Here is a 25,236-nt window from a genome sequence, read left to right as displayed (position 1 = left end):
TGTTTTTGAGTTTGACACCCCTGTCCTAGACCAAGCAGCTTGTGGTTAAAAGGCAGAGGATTTATTTTAATTCACTGAAAGATTTATGGCATTAAAGGGTTATTATAAAATATTGTCCATCTTGAAAATGAACCTGAGTAGAAATTTTATTTTCTCTGCTATGCTGGAAGCCAAACCCTCACAGCATTATCACACCATGTAATTCAGATGGGAAGGCATGTGGGAGGCCAAGGAAAATGTCATGAAACATGTTCTCATTGCATAGGTAGATGATAGATGGCAGCACATTCACCAGAGTGGAAGGCAAAATGGCTCTTCCTTTTTATTTCTGTTCACTGAAAACGCCTCCATTTTCTAATCAGTTTTGAGGTCGAATTTCCTAATACTAAAGCTGAATGTGAACCCTTACATGACCCCTTTCTACAATTCTCAGATCAGTCCTGTCTGCCACATTTTTCAGTCACTCCTCCCTTGTCTGCACAAGAGCAGGCAGTGCTTATTTACACATGCCAGAAAAACACAGTCAAAATACTGTCTCTGCACTTCCAGATGGGCTCCGCAGCACTGTAACAGCCTTGGTGCGACTCCCACTCGCTCATATTTAGCAGTGCGTGAGACACATAAAACATATTAACAATGGTAAAGTGTAATTGGAGATGTCACTATCTCAAATAGTTTTCACTGTATCCCCACTTTTAATCAAGAAGATTAAAGTTTCTTTTAAAATATATGACATTACAACTTGCTGATTAAATGTCTATCATTATGACAAGTGAGCTGTTGCCTTCGCTCTCATCCCTTCTGAAGGACTTGTGAAATTGAGTTTTTGGAGTGTCTTACTCATTTCAGTTTTCTAGGAAAAGCGGTGAAATTTTGTGGGTCTGAATGCCGGTTATCTATGCTAAGCAGCCTGTGCACTGTGTTAAGCTGAACTGCCTTTTCTTCACAGACTCTATGGAGGCTTGGTGATTATGAAGGCTTTTTTTATTATTATAAGGAGGATAGATTACATAGAGTTTTGTCACTCAGGGCGGCAACTTTACTCCAAAGACTGCCTGTGCTGCTTGGACTGAGATGCACAACAGCACTTCCTTAGCCTCTACAGTGCTTACACCACTGTACCTCTCACCACCTTCCTATTCATTGTCAACCACTGACAACACAATACAGCAGAAACACGCGTGATGGACTCTTGCACTAAACATCAATCTCTGAAAGCCTGATATATGGCGTCTTAATTTACAGTGGCGACATACACATAAAGAAGACATGAACACATTCTCAAGCAAACATCTGTCTCTCTCACGCACACGGTCGCTCCCCCACATGCATGGCCATATCCTCCACTGAGTCAAGTCTTTGATGAAGCAGGCGATCATCTTTGAAGCCCAGCTCTGCCATCAGGAGCTTTTAAAGAAGCCCCATTTCTCTGTCTCTATCTCTCTCTTCCCGCTCTTTCACTTCACAAACAACTAGCTCATATCGCCAACTGAACCACAGATACACGCTAGGCCACACAGATAACCCAAATCTGATCTTCCTCATCTCGCCTTGCCTGCGCTCATCCCAGTGAAAGATTCAAACACAAACCAGCCCCATCCTTTCTCTCCCTCTCGCTCTGTCTCTCCCACTGAGGCTGTGACTGCTTTATCTTCTGCACTTTATCCTCACCCCCTCATCGCATTGTGTTCCTCCAATCTCATTACCACTCTCGTGCAATCCGCTCGCATTTTCCTTGCAGATTATGTTTATCGCTTTTGGAGAATGAACAACAGGTATTTGCAGTATGCTTCTTGTCCAGCATTCAGCGATATCTTGGAGGAGGAGGCGTGGACCTATTCATACCGTAGAAAACATGAGAAAAATTCAAATATGTTCTTTTTCTGTTTGCAACTTGGCAATGATTTGCACTAAAGAATGGCAGTGAATCAATGTCATTTTTGATTCCTTCTCTCCTACAAGCAGCTTGAGAATGATTATATTGGTCTTTGGTCCAGAGCAACATAATCTTACAGTTTTTTTTCGAGGCATGCCACTAGCTTGGCTCTAGGGACGGCAATGTTGGTCTGTTGCCATCCATGGTGTTGTCCACCACTTCGGTCCAGACTGTAATATCTCAACATTCATGGCCCCCAGAGGATGAATTCAGATGACTTTGGTGATCCTCTGACTTACTGATTTTATTAAGATTATTTTGGGTAGATGATAGTAGAGAGGCAGTTGGGAAATGAGAGGAGAAGGGTATGACATTCAACAGAAGATCGCAGGCTGGAATCAAACACTACACCCAACTCTACGTTTTACTATTTTTAAATGAAATGATGACATCCTCTTTCCTTCCTTTTCCTTTGGCTCCAATGTCAGGTCAAGACAGCCCCTTAAAAATCTAACAAGCAAATTCACCCTAAAATATAACTTTTTCCACTTTGGACATTCTTATGAAGTTTCCTCTTGTGCCACTTTCAGCCCCAACATGTCAGTTTAGCACAAAATACATAGCAATTTAATGGTTGGATTTTCATGACATCCATTGTGTACTGTCTTGTTCTGAGGCAGGTTAACCGTTTCGATTATAACGACTGCATGACCTGTCCTCTAGCACCTCCCTAAGGACAAACCTGCTTTATAATTTACTGCTAGTACAGTACCTCTGTATTTAGGAGTATAATGAACAGTGCAGCTTCTGGGTGAATCTAGCAGGGCTTTAAAGTGTGAGAATTTTGTTGCTGATTGCAAGTTACTGACAGGATATAAAAAGTATGTGTGAAAACTTTAATCCATCACCCACTCTGTCTTGCAATGTCTCAGCCATTTGCATGTAACTGACAGACAGTCTCCAACAGTTTTTCTCTCTTAGACTTTAACAAGATCTCTCAGATTTCCTGCAGTTTCTCTGGGAGTATTGTCTGCCGGTGCCCACACAGGAAGGTACCTGTTAGCTCTTCTGTCTGGCTGAGTCGGCCAGGAGGTGCCTGTTGTCCTCCTACAGCAGGCCTGGGAGATGCTGTCATGGCCCTAATGAGAAGTGGACCTGGCATCCTCTCCAACCATTGCTCCTCTCTGCATCCCATCAGCCCCTACCTCCTTACTCTTCTTCTTCCCCAGTAATGATGGCAGAGAGGTTGTGGCACAAGGCAAATTGTAGGTTGAATTATTGATGGGTCACTGGGTATGTCTGATCTGTTTCTACAGGAAGGGGACAATCTTGTATGACATCCATCAAACAGATATAAGAGTACTGGCTTGGTGACAAGAAATCTCTTTTATTTTTCCTGTGTTTAGTGTAGAGAGTGTGCCAACATTATTATCTCTCAAGTTGCAAGTTGTGAAGACATTGGCTCATAGTGATTTGCTGTGACAGGTAGCTCAGAGATAGCTTAACAAATCTAACAGGATGTCCAGGAGTCTCCATGTATTTGTCTTAACAGTGGAACATGGATGGGATTAACTCCTCCCTCTGGACCCCCCCCCCCTTTTCATTTCCTGCAGGCATGGTATTGCAGTAACATTGCACACAACAATCAAGTTTAGATGAAAACCAGCACTGACTGATTTCCCAAAGAGAAACTGAAGCATACAGTGCCACTCGGTGGCTACCCTGTAATATGGAAAGATTATAACGAAGTTGAAACATCCCAATAATGACCAGTTATGTGTACAAAAGTCAACCAACCACATTATTCACATTGATCCATAATCCTGTGCAGCATTCACACACACACACACACACACACACACACACACACACATACAGGGCAAATATAATGGTGTGCTTTCATACTCATAGTAATTAGGCTCTGGGTAACGTCAAGAGCTGAGGCACAAGGCAGAGGGTATATATGCACAGTAATTGCATCATAGAATTGAGAGAAACAGCAACTGTGACTGCTGTATTATACAGTAGCAGCAGTCAGCAAACTGTGAAATGATTTGTATGAGCCCAGTTTAGTGGGTCAAAGGGAGGGGTAGAAAGTAGGTGGGCATCTCATGTACTTGACAGAGGAACATTTAAGCTGATGCACATTGCTTAACAATATAGTTGTAATGTGGACTAATTTTGAGCCGCTCCTTTCCAGCGGGGGCTTGATTGAGCAGCCGCCACTTGTTTGTTTTCCAATTTGGGCTTTGGTGGGTGCCTCCATTTTACTGCTGCGTTTGTTTTCTGAGAAGTCCTCATGTCTAATTTATTGGATCTGCTTTATCATGTTCGCCTACTCGCTCTCAGGCGATGCTATGCTGCATAAATTATGCAGAGTACTTTTCGTTTCCGACATCAGGGGTGAGCGACTGACGTGGGACTGTGTGCTGTGAGTTAGCAGTGTTCAAGACATCTATGTCTCTGACAGTGTTGCAGATTAAGACGTTGAAACGTGTTGCACGCACAAAATTTTTGTGCGTGCAACAATAAAATAGAGCAGAATTTATTCAGAATTTGCAAAGAAATCACACACAAAAAAGGTAAAAAAAAATGTGAGCCTTCAGTACAATAGACACCACAGGTTTTCTTGCTAACTTTGAATATTTTATATGAACTTTACACACCACTAATGCTTCTAAGTATAGCCACTGTCTGCAGCTGAATATTCAAAGCAGGATAAAGCTTGCTCAAAGGCAGCAACATAGATCATACTGAGATTCAGACTTGTTGAACCATTCAAGTGAAGGTGCTGCGACCTGTGGACTCTTCTGCTTCACAGTCAGCAGGCACCAGCAGCTTGTGAAATGAAGAACGAAATCAATGTGCAAGAAAAGGTCTCCTCCTGTCAGTCTTGTCTGATCCAGCTGAAAGGATAGATGTATTGAGGAAGACGAGTCAAGCAGAGAATATTCCTCTCAATCAGTGACGACTACACCCAGTGTCTGAGATACCCATTTCTGTTTCTTTTTGAATAAATCCCCATGTTTTCCCCTGCCAAGCCCTTGAAGATACAGAGAAAAGAAAAGGATCCTAAAAATGATCAATGCCACTGGGACAGAAACAACATCCAGGTGCAGCCGCTGCTTATAAAGAATCGACTTTTTGTTCCAGTACCTCGCACAGTGCGTCTTACCGTATTACGGCCTCAGCAGAATTAAACCTCAGATATCTTTCAGCCAGCAGCAGCCGCTGAACCATGTTTTGATATGATTGTGTCTGTTTGTGTGCGTGGACACATACACAAACCGCTGAAATAATAGAAGAAAGAGAAAAGGAAGGAATAACAATGCACACAAAAACTCAAACTCTCTCACATCCACACACAGCAGACTGCATTCAAACCCCCACAGGTGTACAGTTTAACTTATGATGAAACATAAAGTTTTACCGGCATTACTCTTCGGGAGTTTTGCAAATGGAGCCCTTTTTTAGTAAGATTGGAGTCTATGATCAAAGTTGAGTCAATGTTGAAATTTCCTCCTCACTTGAGTACTACTTCATCAGTATAGGTTGCAGAGTAGATTCACAAATTTGAAGAGTTCGGACTCCGAGTGGAATTATCTTCTACACTAGGATCATATTCAGATTACGGTTCAAACTGTGTTCTTACTACGAGGCACTTTTTATGTGCTTGTGAGTGACTTATTCTAACCTGTTGATTTGTTTTGGGTTGTAGGATTTATATCTAGAGGAAGCCAAGAGAGGGAAATGGAATGGCATTCATTTTGAAGAATAATTACTGTCTCACTTCTGTCTTATGTGATAGTAAACTGATATATTTTGGAAGTTTTGGGACTGTTAGTTGGACAAAACAAGTCACCTTGGTTAACGCTGTCATCACTATCTTTCTATGACTGCTATGTCAGTAGGGGCAGTGCAGTGACAGACAGACTATGCTGCCTTTTAGCTGCTTTATAGATTTGTTCTCAAGAGTAAAAGCTGGACTCGGGACTTAAGGACAAAGGGAAAAGATGATGAGAAAATGACTGTGGACTTGCATGTTGGTGTGAGATAGTGACGGAGGCAGAAGTTTTGCAGATCTATGTTCATAAGCTGCCAAATGGGAATTATTTATCCGTGGTCTGTGGTAAACTTTTCTCGGCCAGGCAACATCAGAAGATTCTCAAAATGTCACCCACAGAGTTTTTAGATTGGAGCGTTATTTCTGGAGCACAAGAACCTGATGTGACTTCAAATAAACTTCTTACAGAGGCAACCGGTTGCATGGAAATAACTGTGTCTGTGCCGGACTTGTAACAAGACAACATTATGCATGCACTCTGCTTTGGTCTCAGAACTAGAGGATAGAATCATGAAAACCACAAGCAGTCCTTTGAAGCTGAGATGAAATTTTGACTTCAAACTGCAGATATGTTTTCAATGACACTACTGCTTACCATCCCTTTCTCATCTTTAGCAGATCAGGTTTCCAGCCTGCTTTGTCTCCTAAATCTCAGTAATGTGAATAAAGAGGAGGTGATGGCAGGTGTAAAAGAGACAGGGTTTTGTTCTCGCATTAAAAGCCCATATTTTTCTCATAATCAGTGACACTTTGAGTGAAGGATTTGTGCAGCTGATAAAGCTATCTGCTGGCTGCTAAAATACATCAGCAACCAATCACACAGTTAGTCATTTTATTGTCACATTATATATTCACCATGTCCGTCATCTGTCTAATCAGACTTGAGAAGGTGTCCTAAATGAGGAGAAGAAGAAAGAAAAAAAACAGGAGAGACAAACTAACTTGTCAAGCCAAGTATATTGAAGAGCAGTCAAGACACTTAGCTGTGATTCATCTTTAGGGATAAGGCCAGTGATAGTGTGTTTTGTTATTACTGTCAACAAATACTATGAAAAGACCCAAACCAACAATGAATGAATCAGTATTACTAAGTGTTGTCTGTTCAAACAAAGCCTGGTATATCTGATTCCTCCTTGCTGTAGACCTACATTGTTTTCCAGAAATGCAAAATGAGTGACACCTCTGCACTGGCTGACATGTTGCTCGATTGTCATGAACATGGCTACTATAGTTCAGTTTGTGTCAGTCTCACATACACCACCATTCTGTTGTAAATACAGCGCCAAGTCTGCAGCTAGTTCCCAATAAATGCCTTTACCCGTTTGGGTAAAGGACACACTACCCGCATCTGCAGTGTGTATTTGCAAACGTTCTTCACTAGAGTAGAGGTCTCACCTTTTTAAAAGGGATCTGTTCATAGCTATTGACAATATACCAGCAACATATACACCTTTCACTAGAGTTTCAATGTATAATACATATATTTTTTAACCCCACACCTCCTTTATCCATTTCAGATCAAGAGCTTTCAAGCGTTTCTGTTCGTTTTTGTATTCATCAAACGCAAATTCAATGTAGAAAGCTTGTGCTGGCAGCAGCAGCATAAACGTGTGTGTGTGCAAGGCGTGCTAGCTGCAACATTTACAGTTTGTCCGGGCATACTGGTTTAAATATGTACAGTGGTGTAACAACACCGCCTACAATTTCTATTACTGCCATGCAAATTCTACAATGTCCTAAACTTTTAACAACCGCTGTAAATGTATTTTAAATAAATACTTTTGCAGTGACCAACAATGTTGGGTATATGGTGTTTGTGAGGTTTGATAAATCCAAATCCTGAGGTGTTAATTTCACTATTGCAGCTCCAATAGTAGTATTTCATAAAAGTTTGAGGCACAATCATGATGTCACTGGGCTACAATTATTTATAGCATGAAAATTCACATCCGCTGTGATGCTAAAAACCACAGTACACAGCTGTTCTAAAATATTTAGCCTTTTTAAAAAAAATTTAAATATATAAATTTGTTATCTCGTTTTTAAAGATTTACATGTTCAGCTGGAGCCAATGGCCTTGGAGCTGACAGAAACAGACACGGCAGAGAAATCGTAAAGTGTGACAGTAAGAAACATAAATAGAATACAATTTTATTCAGAAGGGCAACATGCTCAAAATATGCAAACAGTAACTTTGCAGTCTTTTACAACATTGTTTTTCAGACAGTCGAATGAATAGAGATCTAAGAATGTTAACACATACACTGGCTGGTATGGAAGAGTATATAGGCTAGGCCCATTTTCTTGTCCCTTGTTCCCTGAGGTGAGGATTGAGAGGTTTTACCGGTAAACAGAAGTGGCAGACCTCGAAATGTTGTTCCAAGTGTCTCTCCACTGGGCTCTGACGATGTGGGAGAGATGACTGCATGCCTGATGCGTGTCTTCAGCGGTTAAGAGCTGATAGAAAAGCCATTTGTGTCCAGCCTCCCATCCACCATCCTACAGGGAACTCCAACTTGAAGGGAAGAAAGCGGCCTGTCGGGTGTCACATCGGATCAATGTTGGTCTTTGCTGAGTTCCACTGTTCTGCCATCTTATCAGATAGGAAGAGAAGTTAAAAAAACCAACAAAATGTGAAGATAAACAGTCTTGGAATTTGTTGATAGCTTTGCATTATTAGATGGATGAGGAGGCGGTGCAAAGACACAAAGTGTAATTACAGTAGCACTTCAGTAATGAAGCTCACGTGCTGGAGGAGGTTCTCAGTGTGGCACAAGAGACCAGCAGTGTGTCAGTGAAGACAGATTTATGAACACGGCCCTTAATTTAGCTTGTGTGCTGCGTACAGTAAATCACAGAGCAGATGCCAGCCAAAGGGGTTTTACTATAATTAATCAAGTAATTTATAAACAAGCAAACAAGAATAAATGACTCCAATATAATCAGCTGCCCCTGCTTCGTGCCTGTCTGTTACTTTATGTGAGTGTGTTTAGGTGTTTTATATTCAAGAAAAAATAAAGTTGTGTGTGTGTGTGTGTGTGTGTGTGTGTATACATGTGTTTATTGTGCATGGTTACACAAAGTATATTTTTGTAGTAAAATTTAAAATGATGCAAGCGTACACAAATGAGAGCAAGTTTGTGTGTATGTGTGTTGTTTTGAATTGTGTGTGTCTGCTTTGAGTGTGTGTGCGCGCCTGTGGGCTTCTGGTTTGCTTGAGCAGCAGTGGTGGTAGAGAGGACCGATGAGGAGAGATGGGACCAAGCGGAGGGTCATTAGTGCTCTCTTTGATAAAATGGAGAGCCAAGGGACTCTTGAGGGAGTGTAGCACATACACAAACACACACACACACACACATACACACGCATTAGACTGTTCTGTATTATTCTGCCAGAATTAACAAGTGACTGTGTAACGCCCCTCTGGTCCTATCTCACGTCCTTTTGAAAGAGTAAGAAAAGAGTACTGAGAGCTGTAGACAGACACACAAAATATCACAGTGCCGTTTTCCCCAATTTCTTAAACTAATACTGAATAACCCAATACTTATCTCACTACCTTTCTTTGAAAAATGTAAAGAGGTTTTCTTCAGTCTGCAATATCTGTTTTTTGTGTTTGAGTTATTTCAGTTGAGAGATTTCTGTGTTTGCGTTTTCCTCTGTGCTCTTCTCTCCTCTGGTTTAAAACAGACAGCGCTCAGTGGGGAAAAAAGATGATGTCATATTTTTGTGCACCAATCACAATTTCAGCACAGTTTTAATGAGAATATGATGACAGTTGGAGGGTTTTGCATCCATTGACAGGCTTCTGGTCGCTGATTCACTCAGCACTCCCCATATTATATGCAGTCAATAGTCTTTTCGGACACTTCATCATTTTATGTCATCACTGGCAGGTGTAGCGTTGCACAATTAATTTCCCCGGCTATAAAGTGTTACACATTGTAGGGTTGTTGGCAGAAAGTAGCATATATGCCATAGGCACTATTTCATTTGGGAGGGGCACTATGTAGTGGGTAGATTTCCCACTTAACACTGACATAAAAGAGCAGACAATAATAATAAAATCTGATCAAAACACCTACACAGCCCTGATGAAACAGACTATCTGGGTTTTCTGCTAAATAAAAAAAGATGTATTTTCCAAACTTTGATTTTAAAGTATCTCCCTTTTATTCTCTTGCACAGCATCTATATTGATCAGTAATTGCAGGTGTGTTTTTGGACCTCACTTCCTATAGATCCAAACAGTGACAAGTGTGTCAACTGTTTGGACAGTTCAACTGTGCTAAATTAGACAATCAGATATCCAACTAGTGTCATAGGTTTTAACTTTAGCTTCTATATTTTCTGAGGTAATTTAATGACAGCTAAATAAATGATAAATTAGCCCTAAAATGATCCCGATGTTTTCAGACCTGATGACTGACGAACAGGAAATCTGCAATTCCACCAATGGTGCCTAATTTAGTTAGAGTAGTCCAAAAGAAAGAGAGCCACATCATGATTTTTCCAACCAATGACGCCACAGACACCCAGACGTCGTAATCCTTCAATTGCAAGGGCTTTCATCAGTCTGCCAAAGGTTCAGTTGCCATTGTGTTACCTATTTGGCGATAGTTAATAACTTAACAGACATTTATTTAAATTTAAATCTTTGAGGTTTTCACTTTAAGTCAACAGCTTGAATGTAATGGAGGATCTTGTCCAACTTGCAGCTTTATTTGTAGGCCAAGCATTTGCAATGAAGAGCAGACAACATCTTCTGACAGCATCTGTCAGAATATCTTCTTTACAAGCCTGCATGAAACACTGGCCCGTTTGAAAGATGAAAAAAGGGCAGGCTATTGCAATTTTTGGAAATTGCAGTAGTCAATTCAATAGCTAGTCTGTTTGTTCATTCAGTCAATCATCTATGTATTCATTTATTTACTTTCCAACTATTTTGCAACCCTTCTTCTTGTCAGTGAGAGAGTCTGTGGTGGTGTTTTTTTTTGTGAGCTGTTAAAATGCCACAGGGGTCGCTCTGAACTCCAATAACATGCATGAGTGTTTCATGCAAAGGCTCATGGGTAGGCTTTAAGAGGACACTGCAGCTACTGGCTGTGAAACTGGCACGTTAAACACAAGAGTGAGAAGACTTCTGAATAGGCTGTGTACATAATGTATGTACGGTCTGTGAGATGTGTGCCTGTACTGGATGTGTTTTGTGGTGCCAATTGTTGAGAAAGAGGACACATCACGAATCATGAATATATTCTATCAGTGAATATACAGTAATAGTTAATGGTAATAGTCATTATTTTCAGACTACAAAGACGACTTGTACAATAAGAACAGTCCTAACGGAGAAGGCCAGTGGTTTCTACCTGGCTGACTGCAATTTATTTTTCCCTTTTCTCTTCATCTTCCTCAGTATTTCTGCTGAGTCACTGCTCCACACCGCTGCCATGCTCACACACTCTCTCTGACTGTGCTTTTTCTTTTGCTAGACTGTTCCCTCCGTATACCATGTCTGTCTCTTCTCAATCACCTTCTCTACTCTCCCTTGTCTCCAAGGCTTTCTGTCTTTTTTTATGAATCTCCCCTTTTCCTCCCACCTCTGCTCTGTTCCCCTCAACCCTTTTTTTGTGTCCTCAGACGTCTCTCTCTTTGTCAGGATTTCAATATCTCACTCCACTCTCTTCACTTTTTCCTTTTATTTCCAACATTGTTCCCACTGGCTAATGGAGATTTTGTGACTGATAATCTAGCTCGTAAGATTATACATTAACTTTTTGCAGTCTTGGCCTCAGAGAAACTGGCCGGTGGAGATGGGAAGGATGTGTGGTTTTAAATAGACTGTTGTAGATTACATCGATGAGATTGCTTTAAATCCTGCTGGAGTCCTGTTGTAACGGGCCTTATGTTTCACATAATGAGCTTTAAAGGGAACGCTGAGGGGAAATGTGTGCAGGCCTGTGATTCCTAGCCTGTGACAGTGATTTTTTTTAAGCTTGGATGAGATTGTAAAATATATATCTGCTATTGTTTAGGCTTCACATACAAGCAAAAACAACTCTATTTACCAAGTCGGCATTTTATTTTATTTCCAGGTGTTCAAGTCAAAAGTACTGGAGCTGGGAGAGAAGCTGCTGCCTGCCTTCAACACGCCAACTGGAATCCCCCGAGGAGTCATCAACCTGGGGAGGTGAGTCTCAGTGCCAGGCTTCACCTCCAACTGTCCTGCATCCTCGATAAAAGACGATATCAAGTCATCACGCTGGCTTGCATTAATCAGTGCTCATGCAGTTTGTTTCATCTTGTCAACCGGAGGCAGAGGTTAATTTAAAAACGTGAGCTGACATGCAAGTCGTCAACAAATAGGAAATATGCTAATATTGTATTGAGCCCCTCCTCTAATCCTCTAATGTTACAACACCGAATTTACAATTTCAGTTATTGTGATGCCTCGGACCAGCTTGGCACATAAAAATAGACTTTTACATGGTCTAAAGAAGAGAGAAAGAACAAAGTAGATCCAGATCTGTGATTGACAGTACCAATATGGTCTGCATGAATTTGCTGATATAACTTTTTGATAAAAGTGAATTTGAAAGGGAAAAAAAACAAAGTTGTCTAGACAAACGGGTCCACAGTCTCTGTTTATTGACAATGGAGCAGGCTGTGCTTTACAATGATGATGACATTTGGATAAGAATTAATCTGTGTTCACAAACACTTTGGAAGATCATATGAATAATATTTGCATGTTTTAAATGAGTTGTGCTAATTTTTAATCTGTTCCGAACCATTACCTTTCTAATCTAAAATCTTTATTGACACGATCTTGTTAATGCCACGGTCACGCAACACAACTTCAACCCATTTTTATTTTCAAAACAATTTCACCATGAATTTCAGTTTATATTTGGGTTTGACCTTTTTTTAGGCAAGACAGAGGACAACAAATGTGCCCCTTGTTTTTTAATTAAAAAATGTTATAGTGAGACTGAAATAAGACATGGAGAAGATTACAGGGGAAAAAATCTAACTGATGAGTGCTGATAACAGCGCTGTGTCGGTGACTGTAACAGTCAAATTATCATCGCTAGCCTACACATCCACAGCCTGACTTTACCTCTGTGTTTCCTTATCAACACACAGTACAATGCATGAAGAACAGGGAAATAACGTCACATCATTATTCATTTGGATGAAGTGCTCTGTGGGACTGGATCTAAAATACTACACTCATACAGCCATGTTTGTAATTTTTAGTTGAAGTTATTTAGCCAAATTTTAACTGTCAAACTCTTTTGGTGTCTGTCTTGGTAAATTTTACAGTATAAAACGCAGCTCTTCCCCTCATTTCCTAATCTTATAAGAAACTTCCTGGCACCTCTGTCATCCACCTGCTACCAATTAACCCAGCAGCCAAGCCGGACAGCTGCTGGCACATTTAATTACCTTATTCTACAGTTAATTCCTACTACATCACCAACATGGGTCTGTTGTACAGATGGGCAGGAGGAACCAGGCTGCCCATAGTGTGGTCATGTGGGGTGTATGGAGGCACACAAACAGGTGTATCCACATCAAGCACACACAAACACACACACACACACTCACACACACACACACACACACACACACATACGTCACTTCAGAAGAGAACATATGCAGGTGATAACAGGACATAAACAGGCAGTGAGATCTCTGCACACAGGGGGGTTCAGTGAGCTCTGAGCAGTGTGCCAGGTATTTTCTTAAATGCTCATCAAATGGCAACATTTAAGTGAAAATACATTTCACTTCATTCATAAAGCTGAAACGGTTTTGTTTTATAAATCTCAATCATTGTGGAAACGAACGCAGGTGAACAAGCTTCACTTCCACTCCCACAATTATCTGTAAATGGATGGCTGTAGAAATGCCCTTCAACATCAGTTTGCATAGGTTACAGCTTATGTTTCATCTCCTCCTCATCATTTCATCCACAGCTGCATCCAAAACCGGGTGTACGGTCGGAAGTATGTGTGAGGTGTGCACATTTTCACAAAATATTCTTCATATTTTTCTTTAATAAATACCAGTTTAAGTACATACACATCGTTAATATAGCTCTATAAGGTCGGTATAATTGTTTTCTTTTTTAAGTGCTGAAACGAGTACTTGATTAAGCAATCAGTTGATTTAGGTAATTTTCCCAGCAATAATGTCAGACATTTTTGTTGCTGCTTCTCAATTCTGAGGATTTCCTGGTTTTATTTTTCAAATGGGACAAATCTGAATATCTTACAGGTCCAGTGTGTAGGATTTAGTGCCGTCTAGCGGTGAAGTTTCAGACTGCAGCTAACTGAAAACCCCTGGCGTCTGTATTTGATGACCTGGGAATGAGGCTGAGAAGTGTGCAGGAGAAACTACGGTGGCTGCATGGCACTAACGAAAATATAACGATTCCTATATTCAGGTGATAATACACTAATGGAAACATACCAATGAGTATTTTATTCCATATAGATCCTCTTTAATGTTATACACTGGACCTTTGAGGTTTTGGACAATGGACAATTATCCAGAAAATAAGCCTTTTAATCGATAATAAAAATATTTGTTAGTTGGTTTATTGCTTGTAATAACAGATAACACCCTCCGCCCTGCACCTCCGCTTTGATTCTTGGATTGATTCTCTTTAAAGGAGGAATCAGATGTGACTCGAGCCAGAGCTTCTAATGATGCAGCCCCCAAACTTTTAATGGATGCATTCATCAGCATAGCAAACTCTTTTGATTACTTTCTGCCCTCACATGCCAGCCACCTCCCACTGTTTTTTCTCCCTCCATCTTCTTCCCTTCTAACGAATTCAGTTCAATTCATTACCGGATGTCTGATCTTCTATAGCATCTATTAGAGGATATGTAAAGTCATTCTAGTAGTACATTCTGCCTCAGATAATCATAGGTGGGCATTAGAGCCCCGTCTCTGCGACTACGCATTTGCAGAGAATTAGATTTGCAGTGATATTACCCACACTGCCTTTAGGAAATAAGCTGAAGTGTGTCATGTGTTTCTGACCTTGATGTTCTTAGTTTCAAGGTAACTTTTTGAAGCTGTCATCGGACTGTGAATACACATAATTTGGCTGTGTTTCAGGTTGAGGTTAATGAAACAAAAACACAAACATTATTCATGGCAGGCAACAGTAAACTTTCTTCATGGTAGATGATGGTAAAGGTTAATTCACACAGACTTCTGATACGTTTATTTTTAGCAGCTAATTTGCCTGACATGTTGTAATTAATGTTTATGGTATCCCAGCTTATGTCAACTGACAAGTTGTAAATGATTAATCGATCATCGAATTGTTGCTGATTCATTTTCTGTCAAATGCTAATTGTCTACCCATCTAATTGTTTTTGCTCTAGTGTGTCGCTTTATAGTCAAGGAAGAGTGAGTTTAGGAGGAAGATACATGGTATAAATAACAATAGTTAAATGTTCAAATAGATCAATATACTTTGGATTGAATACATTGTACAGATCTCTGGAGACATACAGTAAAGGTTACTGATTTCCATTTGAAAAGGGAATAAAAGGTAAGACCCAAGTCTGTCTGTCGTGATGCATTAAGTAGACTCTGAGTACAGAAGGCCAAAAGGTCCACCAGTTCTAAAACGTTGATCAGCTGCATGTTCTGAATATGATGTTCAGTGTTATAACTGAGACAGAATCACACCTAAGTGGAAAATACTGAAAGAACTATTGTACTGGTTGGCTGGAGTTCACAACAACAACAGTCCTGCTGATACAAGAGGATCTTATGAAACTGGAATTGACTGTAAAACTTTTAACTCACCTGAAATTCAGAACATTGTGCTGTATTAGATGAAGAATGTAGACTGTACTCATGTACCAGTGGCACTTTTATTTAGTCTGTCATAACATACCAGTTGTCATATACACACCATGATAAGTTGCATATTCCTTACTTGTTGATTCTAATTTGATGGCATGAATACTAACAGGGTCAGTAACACCTACAGTGTGAAGAGACATAGTGATAGAACAATCCCAATGCCGCTAGTCCCTAAATGCAATGCTCTGCCACCTTTGGTATTTACTTTTACATACAGTCATCTAATAAAGCGTTTGTACCTGTAGATGCCTGTGTGACAGCCATGATACTTACTCTACTTTTTGCATGTTGTCTCTGTTGCAGTGGCACCAGTTGGAGCTGGGGGTGGGCCTCAGCCGGGAGCAGCATCCTGGCTGAGTTTGGGACCCTTCACCTTGAATTCGTCCATCTGACGGAGCTCTCCAGGAATTCCATCTACACAGAGAAGGTTTCTGATTAACTACCATTTCTGCTTTCCAGCCTTAAAGCGATGATAAAGTTAAATGTGTGAAACCATGGCAGTGCAATAGCCAGATGACATTCTTTTGTACCATGGTGTCTTTGCAGGTGATGAACATCAGAAAACTACTTAACAAGATTGAAAAACCCCATGGGCTGTACCCCAACTTCCTCAGCCCTGTCAGTGGCAACTGGGTCCAACGTAAGTACTGTGTCATTCTCTTTAAACATCTGTGAAATTGTATGATTATGGGTAAATCTGGGTTATAGAGAAATGTGTGTAACAGTTTAATTTGTAATGAAGGAAGGACAAGGTCAATGCCTCTCTTACATTATTATAAAAAACATAAGGTGTTATTGTGACCTTGGTGACCTCTGAGCTGACCTACAAAGGTCATTTTACAATATTTGTGTTTTCCCAAGGTGGGTCAAAATTACAGTACAAGACTTTGAGTTCATTGAATTCGAGTCATTTCACATTATCCCCATTTCTGAGTCTTTCCTTTGGCTTTCACGGCTCTGACAGACCTTGAGTCACCTCACGTGTCAAAGCTCTTTTAGCTGCTCATCTGTGTCATCCACCCATCCGTCTATTTCCTTTCATTTTTAATATCAGGCTCATAGCAATGGCTATATGACTCCCATTGCTCTGGGTTATTAAAATGATAATGAATTCAATTACTTTAGGAAATTGGATCTTTCCGATTTACCTGAAAGGAGGTGAAAAAAATCATGGGATAAGACGAGGTTGGGACTAAAAGGGGGTAATCTGATGATTACAGAGGCTAATTGTTGTGGGTGAGCATGTAGAGAAGCAAAATTGTATATATTCATTCCTACAAAGGAAAAAGAAATCTTGGCTTCACAGCCCTCCCTCATCTGTCAGTGTCAAGGACAAACACAGCAGTACTGTGATAACCTTGCGGGGGAGTCTGCACAGGTGTGCATGCAATGAGCATGAGTGGATGGATTTAGAGTCATGCACGCCTCCATTGCAATATCATATTCATCTTTATGAATTTGAATGTGGACTCAAGAGCAGGCAGGAGGAAAATCAACAGCCACTTGTTTCAATTTCCACTCACATGCTTGAAGTGTGTTACATAATTTAGGTTTTAACTTTCAAATAAACTATTTTCTACCATCGGTGAACAGAGAGAGTGTGGGTTCACAGTCTGTGATCATGCATACCACAAACTACCCAGAAAACCAACTGACAGTGACAAAATGTAGACAACAGTAAGAATGGAGGTCTCTGTTTTGGATGTTCTACCACAAGACACTTAAGGTTTTGTAAGACTGTGATTCCAGCAAACCAGACATGAGTTAATAAGATATGGCGGCCTGTAAGACTTGATTTGTGAATGGAATAACAGGGTTTCTGCAGTGTTCACCAAGTTAAATTTAAGACTTTTAAGACCTTTTTAATACCATAAAGAATTCTATTTAATACCTGTTTCACAGTTATACCGGCCAAAGAATTAAAGTATGATGGAAAACCAGTGGGGACAATATGGCCTAGAATTATTTACTATTATATGATATTTTTCAGTATTTCCCAGCAGAATATAACAATAATTCATTAAATTAATGCGATGGGGACCTGGGTAAGCAGCATAAAATGGATGGATTAATCAATGACATCCTGAAAGACCTGTGTGTGACCCTGCTGAATATTTTTATACAACCCTGTTTCCCTCCTATTCCTCATCTTAGATCATGTTTCCATCGGTGGCCTCGGGGATAGTTTCTACGAGTATCTGATCAAATCATATCTGATGTCAGACAAGACAGACGACGATGCGAAGAAGATGTACTATGGCGCACTAGAGGTATGAACATTATAATCTTACATTTCACACAGAGCGATGGGTAATAATTACAGTAATTTGCATGAGCCTTTGATCAAACAAAGTGCACAAAATTCTTAACACCCAAGACAAATAAAAGACAAACTGTTACACAAAACAATAAGAGGACAGCCGGTACATTGCTATAAGTTTTAGTGGACAGTAAAAGGCTGAGTGAAGCATACAGCAGTCTTATATATATATATATATATATTATATAGTATACATGGCTTCATTCATCTATTAAAGTGAATGCTTTTTGTCATTCAGACGAAGGTGTCAGTTACCTAAATATTCCTCATTCAGACATGACAGCACTTATACGGAATGAGCCACAATGCTTGAGTGGTATTTGGAGTGTGCGAGAGGGAGCTTTGAATTAAAAAATAATACATGATAAGAAGTAAAAATAGAAGAACATTCTCTGTCCTCACGCAGGCTGCATTAGAGATGGATTTTTATTATTTAGTATTTCGCAGTTGGAGCCTTAATTAATGTGAGCACAACTGTTCCGACAGAGCACAAGCATAGAGTCACAATACGTTAAGTTGGGGCCCATGTTTAATTCCTGTTTGCTCACATGGTGTATGTAAAGAGTTTTGCTGGATGTTAATTTATCCATGGAGTTTGCAGAAATTAAAATACAGAGTCAGTGCTGATCTGATTACTACTGTTGTGCCATGTTGGTTTTACAACAATGTCCTGTCTAATAGCATCCCCCTCCATTTCTGAGGGAGAAGGAGAAATTACAGAGGCTACGAAATGCATGATAAAGGCAATCCAGAGCTAATGTTTGGTTTGTCCGTTCTGGGCTACTGTTAAAGTAGTAGTAGTTTGTTCAACATGGCGACCTCCATCGAAGGCTACCTGCAGTGTCTGTAGACATAAACGTCTCACTGTAAGGTAACAATAACACAATGATTCTTTTTTCAGGTGTTTATACACTAATGAAAACATGGTTATGCATATTATATTCAATTTCTGACAACAGATTCTCGTAAATGTTACACACTGGACCCTTAAGTAAAAGTGACTCAGATGCTTATTTGTTCATTAGACTAATATGTTAAATTGCCATCACATTTGCATGACAAGATTCATTTCTGAAAGTGGCTATACTGTGTAAAAAAAAATAAAAAATAATAATGGAGTAATAATGCAAAGCATGTTACTCAAAACCAGGGCTTTTATGCATAGATACAAATGTTTATGTAAATTCAATGAATCTTCAAAAGTGGGTGTAGAGTTATAGTGGATGCTTTTATTCAAAGTACCATACCATGATTATGTACAGTAGCAGTACTTTTGTGACAGATATTCTTTGGGGAATGGTCATAAAGGAAAGTAAGGAAAATAACATCAAATAGGAAAGACTCCTGGTACTGCGTAATGTGATTAGAGCTCTGATTAGATCGCCACTGACTTGTGTATTTATATAATGTAATGTAAAATACTGTCTGCAGAAAAAAATCTATGCATGCGAACCAACTGCACAGTATTCACATGCATAAAAATACACTCGGAGCCATCTGTTTTCCTCTTTAATGGAGATAATGTCAGAGTAAAGCACATTCCCTCTGGCTGCAATTATAGTATCCCAGACAATAAGTTAAGATTTCCATTGAAATTTCCTCAGTTCTCATCAGAGGGTCAAGCCAGAGGCATAACTACTAATTACAGACTCTCTTTCTCCCCTGTGACTTGGTTATTTAAATGGCCATGGACCCCAGCACTATCAGATTAGGTTATATACTGTGTGTTTATACAGAGATCTAAGGTGAAGGCGCAGCACAACTCATTATCTTTGGCAATCAAATACAAGTAGATTACTAATTAAAACAGTGTTGAATGAGAGAACATTTTCCAATTATCCTATGCCATGATTACTGCTAACAACAGCTAATTAGTAGGAAAATTATCAGTCTACGCCCTCAAGAAAAATGCTTTTTCTGAGAACATGGTATTTATAAGCTTTCATATTATACACATTGCTTTGTTTTGCCCTCAGTTATAGCAGGTTGCATCTTAATCAAACCTTATTTAGCATAAAAGGTTTCTCATACAGTATATAGCAGCGGTACGAGGGAATTGTTTCATTTCTCACTCACAAGGTAATTTGGAATTAAAATATCCTACTCAGCAAAACCAAACGTTCTTCACGTATAAATCTGAAAGAGAGGGTCTTAATTTCCTCGTCTTTCCTTTTCAAACTCATCCTGAAAGAGCTGTTAAAGAAAGACGAAAAATAATAAATGATTGGACTTGGGATTCAAGAGGGAGTTTACACTTAATTATCAGCACTTTGTGAGGTGTTGCTGCTGAATATCACAAACCTGAATTCAAATGCAAAATGAGCTATGAGCCAGACAGAATGGGTTGGAGGTAGATGAGGAAAAAAAACAATCTTTAAAAGAGAGAGAGAGAGAGAGAGAGAGAGAGAGAGAGAGTGATGAGTCATTCAGAAACAATCTCATCAGATGGCCTTCTAGCTGTAATATTTTGTCTTATAAAACATAAACCACTGACAATAAGCACAGCTGCAAACAGAAAAAAGAAATCTTCCTTTCCTTTTCTCAGCCTCCTCCATTAGTCCTTCATTTTTTTTATAATCTCTTTTTCACAGGCTATCAGGTGGAAACCCTCAGAGGGTTGACTTCCTGTTATACAATACATACATAATTTACCATATAAATACAGAAATGTACAGTGTAACAGCCATGTTTAAATCTTCCCTTATGTGTATACAGAGTCTCCACATATACAAGCCTTCATAGAAAACACAGTGAATAGATAGCCCTGTTGGGGATTTAGAAAGGTGCATCTTTGGTGGTTCAACATCCAATTCCATCTGAATTGTTTAAATGATTGCTGTCAGATCAAAAATAGTTTGAAAAGTTACATCTCAATGTAGTTTATGTGTAAACTAGCTTCATTGCAGCACAGTTACGATGTGGTAGGTGGTAGCGGTGGGAGAAATATACAGAGGTTTTACTTTAAGTAGCTACAAGAAAGTTTTATTTTACTGTATATTGATTCTGGCCCCTATGGATAAAAGTGGTAGTGTTTCCACCACCTATTTCAAGGGGAATCCAACCCAGTGGAGTAGCTTAAGTAGTTATTAGAGTAGTAAATGAGTACATTAACCTTGAATAAAACTAATTTGTGTAGATTATCTGCTTGGATACAGTTGTGATATGTAATATTATTACATGGCAATATCAATAAAAATTTTGTGGGAAAACAGCTAAACAGGTTTGGAGACAGCTGAACTGGAGATTACATTTAGGCAGAGAGGGCACCAAAGCATATCTGCAAGTGGTGGCTAAACAGCGAAGATCCAACTATCCTTGCAGATGTTAGATATGGACACTTCTCAGGTCTCAGGAAACAACTAGGTTTAACACAACACAATCTCCGTCAGTGCTGTATTTGATGGTGGAAAATATTTTCTCTCACTTTCTCCTTGGGTACATCAAGGCCTGGTCAGATTCCAAAATATAACTAAGGAATGCACAACATTGCTGCTGCAGTTTAAACCTTCAAGTACAGAATGTAAAGCTGTTAATGGTAGACAGTGACAAAACCATTGGTGAAAGAATCCTAATCAACCAAGGAGTCACAATAATGTGGCACAGTATGTCAATAATTAAGGGCCAGTACATATACCAGGTTCCTGTCTGTGTGTGTTGCTGCAGGCGATTGAAGCCAACCTGGTACAGAAGTCACCTGGTGGTCTCACCTACATGGCCGAGTGGAGGGGAGGGATCCTGGATCACAAGATGGGCCACCTGGCCTGCTTCTCTGGGGGCATGATCGGCATTGGGGCTGATGATGGTGCACCGGAGAAGAGGCAACACTACCTGGACCTGGCTGCTGAGATCACACACACATGCCATGAGAGCTACACTCGCTCAGGTGAGTGGAAATGTCAGGGAAGCTGAGGAGTGTACAGAGAGAACAGTTCAGTTCAGTAGGCTCAATGTTGTGCAGGAGGAGGGCGGCGGACAAGACACTGCTCCTGTTTATTTTCTTTTGGATACAAAATGTACTATGTCAAACTGAAAGGTCATGTAGGAGTAGGAGTTTTGGTTAGAGGATTTTATCTGTGATTTTACCACAACAAGGCTATGCTTAATGCACTGCCCTTTCCTTTTTCAAGTTTTGGTTTCATTTCATCTATTACTAACCACTAGCTCGACAGGCTAATGCAACACAGTCCTGCCTACCAGTTGGCACTGAATATCTTCTCACAACCATCGACATATAAAAAGATGGACGACATGACGGCTCCCCAATAGCAAAATCAAAACACTCGCTGGAGGCTGACAGCAGTATAGGTCATGAAGCCTTTTCACGTCATGATTGACAGCTGAGCTATGGTCAGCTTGAGTTGGCCAGGGTGTATGGGCGCGTCCTCGATACCACGGCACTAACCTCGATCACTACTGCGCAGACTCCGGCTCCAAATCACGTCATCAGTGCAAGATGGCACCGGCCTTGTCTTTAAAAATCTGAATTCATAAGCTTCTCTTTAGACTGAAATAATTCTGTATTTTTCAACATAGCACAAATTGGCTCTTCTTAAAAAAAACAGTGGAATTTTATGGTTCATCATTGTTGTGGTACACTGCATCTGTCTTATTAAGAAAAGGTTATGGTGGCATTCAGAGTAAGAAAATTGTGAGTGTAGGAGAGCAATGTTGTAAATTAAAAAGGCCCCAGGCGTTTTAATTTTGCCCTGCCTGAAAAGGAGAGTCGTTCTTGGTGGCTTCACCTCAACAGAGAGACGACAGGCCTAATAAGGAGCAGCGAAGAATTAAAGTCCTCAATTATTCTTACCGTTGTAGACAGCAGTCATGGCGGTGCAAAGTGTGTTCGATACTGATAATCACACTTTTGGTGTAATTCAGGAGAAAGAATCACAAAAGGAGACAAGAACAGTAAATGGAGCTAAAGTATGGAAGAGTAAACACTGTGATAAAATCCACTTGCAAATTAACTGTGGTTCCGACCTGTAAATGAGGGAAAGTAGAGGAGTTCTGATACGGTTGTACTCGCAGACTGAACCCTGGAGAAAGAAAGCAAGGATTAAAAAACAGCAATACAGTAGTGTGCCCAGGTACAAGCTGCCCACTTTTTTCTCTGGAAGACCTTCGTTTGATTTTCTCTCTGCCCTGGCATCTGTCTTGGCTGTGACAATAATCTCTCCTGCTAATTTCAAGCTTTTTTTTGCCCCCTCCTCCACTGTTGGGTGGGCTGTGCAGCTTCATCCTCCAAGTGTTCATTCGCCTTCGCTTCTCCTGCAAGCTAATATGACTCATCACATAACAGGTTACTTGATGCGCTTGGAATACTTTTGATCTGTAGGCCCAAAAGGCTTCTCTGGCTTTCTCTTTCATAGTCATCCACCAGGTTTCTCTTCACTCATTAAAAAGGAATGGATGGTGCTTAGCAGCTCTTGGATTAGCTGTGCGGGAAAGAGAGACTCTGAGATTTGCTCTTGCATGTACGTAAAGTGGCTACTATTTAGCTGTGTCTTAAATACTGATACCATGAAGACTCTCCTTCTGCTGCTGTTCTGGATCTCTGCCATCTTCACAGCAACAGACTGATGCTGGAAAATGGGTCTCTCAAAAAGAAGCAGTAGGAAGAGAAAAAGGTTATTGGCTTTAGAGAAAAGGTTGTAATGGTTTTTAATGCCTAACTTTGTGTATTTCGACTATTGAGACGTAAGAGCTGATGTAGAGTAGATAGAGTAACTTGAGAGAGACTGACAGCATGTATCACTTAGCTCTGACTTATTGTAAATTCTAACTACTGCTCAAATATAAATATTTTATCTAAAATAAGGAGGATATTGCCTTGCAACATTTATTTATGTGCTGAGGCAAAAAGCAAAAAATGTGGACAGGGTTATTTCCATAAATGTTAGCGTTCAATCTTGAATTCTGAAGTGAAGTTAGTTCCAATTCATTTAATCTTTATTTATTTTTTAAAAATGATGGCCCTTTTATCATGCAGTCATTGAATTTCACCCTTGAAGCCAATGAAATAGCTGTCCCAGGATTTCCAAGTCCTTATTATTCAGTTTTTTTAATATAATTTCCTCTACACCTCTTTAAGCTTGATGAGACTGAGACTTTAGCATAATTGCTGTTAAGCCCACATGCTTTAAAAGATAACATAGTTTAGACCAAAAATGTATATTGGTGTAAAAAGTTGTTATTCAATTCCCTAAACAGGTTAAAGAAATCCGGAGACTAACTAAATTGTGTTTGATGCAGGCGTGCTATTCACAAACACAATTGAAAAATCAATTGTGTTGTCTGCACAACCGATGATTCTCTACTGAATTAGTGTTTTAATTCCAATCACAAGCATCTACAGCCCAGAGGATTATTTAGTTCAAAACAGGCAGTCAGGAAGCAGAAAACAGAGAGTGGAAAGGCCCCAGAAAGGTTTAGAAACCAGAAAGCTGTAATGAAAAGTGTTCCAGTTGGACTGAGCTGTGAGGTGACAGGTGTTGAATAGTTATGTTGTGCTGTGAAGGCGTAAATTGGGCTGAATTTAATAAGGCAATGGTTTTTGATCTCTAGTAGTGATATGAAGAAGTTGTTATATGAGTGGTTTGAGGTTTTTTAAACATACTTACACGTACATGTGCATGCAGGCGATGCACACACGTGCCGATGGGTAATCCACTAATAATAATAAGTGACATGTTTAATTTTCAAAAGCAGGCTTTTCTGAGATACTCAAAGACGTTACAATATAATAAAAGAAAGAATTACAAGAACATCAATAGGTAAAAAAACAAATAAAACAGTACATTAATATGTTAAAAAACACATTAGACTCAGATTTTAAAAGCCCATTTTGAAAAGCGTGTTTTTGTCAGTGATTTGAATGTTGGAGGGTCGGTACAATCACGGATGGCTGATCACTGATCTACAGGTGGAAGTAATGTTCAAAGAAATGCAGCAATGGGCCAACAATAGCAGAGAAAAATGCAAGCTAGTAATGATTTGCAAGGTAAGGGTGAAATGAGGAAGTTGCGTGACATCTAGTGGTTAAGTTTCAGATTGCAACTGGATGAACGCCACTCGCGTCTGTATTTGATGACAATGAGAACGGGCTGTACGGGGTGTAGGAGAAACAACACTAAAGGCCCTATCCACAGCAAGTCTTTGGTTTGTCCGTTTTGGGCTTCTGTAGAAACATGGTGGTTCCATGGAAGGCGACCTACGGGTCTCTCGATAAAAGTGGGTTACTCTAAGGTAACAAAAAGAACGATTCCTACATTCAGGTGATTAAACACTAATGCAAACATA

General features: G+C 39.9%; 1 protein-coding gene across 1 annotated transcript in view; it reads left to right on the top strand.

Moving 5' to 3' along the window:
* Positions 1-25,236, top strand: part of LOC118336335 (mannosyl-oligosaccharide 1,2-alpha-mannosidase IA) — a 185,451-nt gene that overhangs the window by 152,118 nt on the left and 8,097 nt on the right. The window contains exons 5-9 of the mRNA XM_035672961.1: positions 11,816-11,910; positions 15,921-16,044; positions 16,164-16,257; positions 17,772-17,887; positions 21,601-21,820. Coding sequence (XP_035528854.1) covers positions 11,816-11,910; positions 15,921-16,044; positions 16,164-16,257; positions 17,772-17,887; positions 21,601-21,820 — 649 coding nt within the window. The remainder of the gene's footprint in view (positions 1-11,815; positions 11,911-15,920; positions 16,045-16,163; positions 16,258-17,771; positions 17,888-21,600; positions 21,821-25,236) is intronic.

The sequence above is a fragment of the Morone saxatilis genome, unplaced genomic scaffold (assembly GCF_004916995.1).
Source record: "Morone saxatilis isolate NCDOM2014 unplaced genomic scaffold, NCSU_SB_2.0 Contig24, whole genome shotgun sequence".
NCBI lineage: Eukaryota > Metazoa > Chordata > Actinopteri > Moronidae > Morone > Morone saxatilis.
The sequence above is the reverse complement of the archived record's forward strand: the minus strand, read 5'-3'. Positions and strand labels throughout refer to the sequence as shown.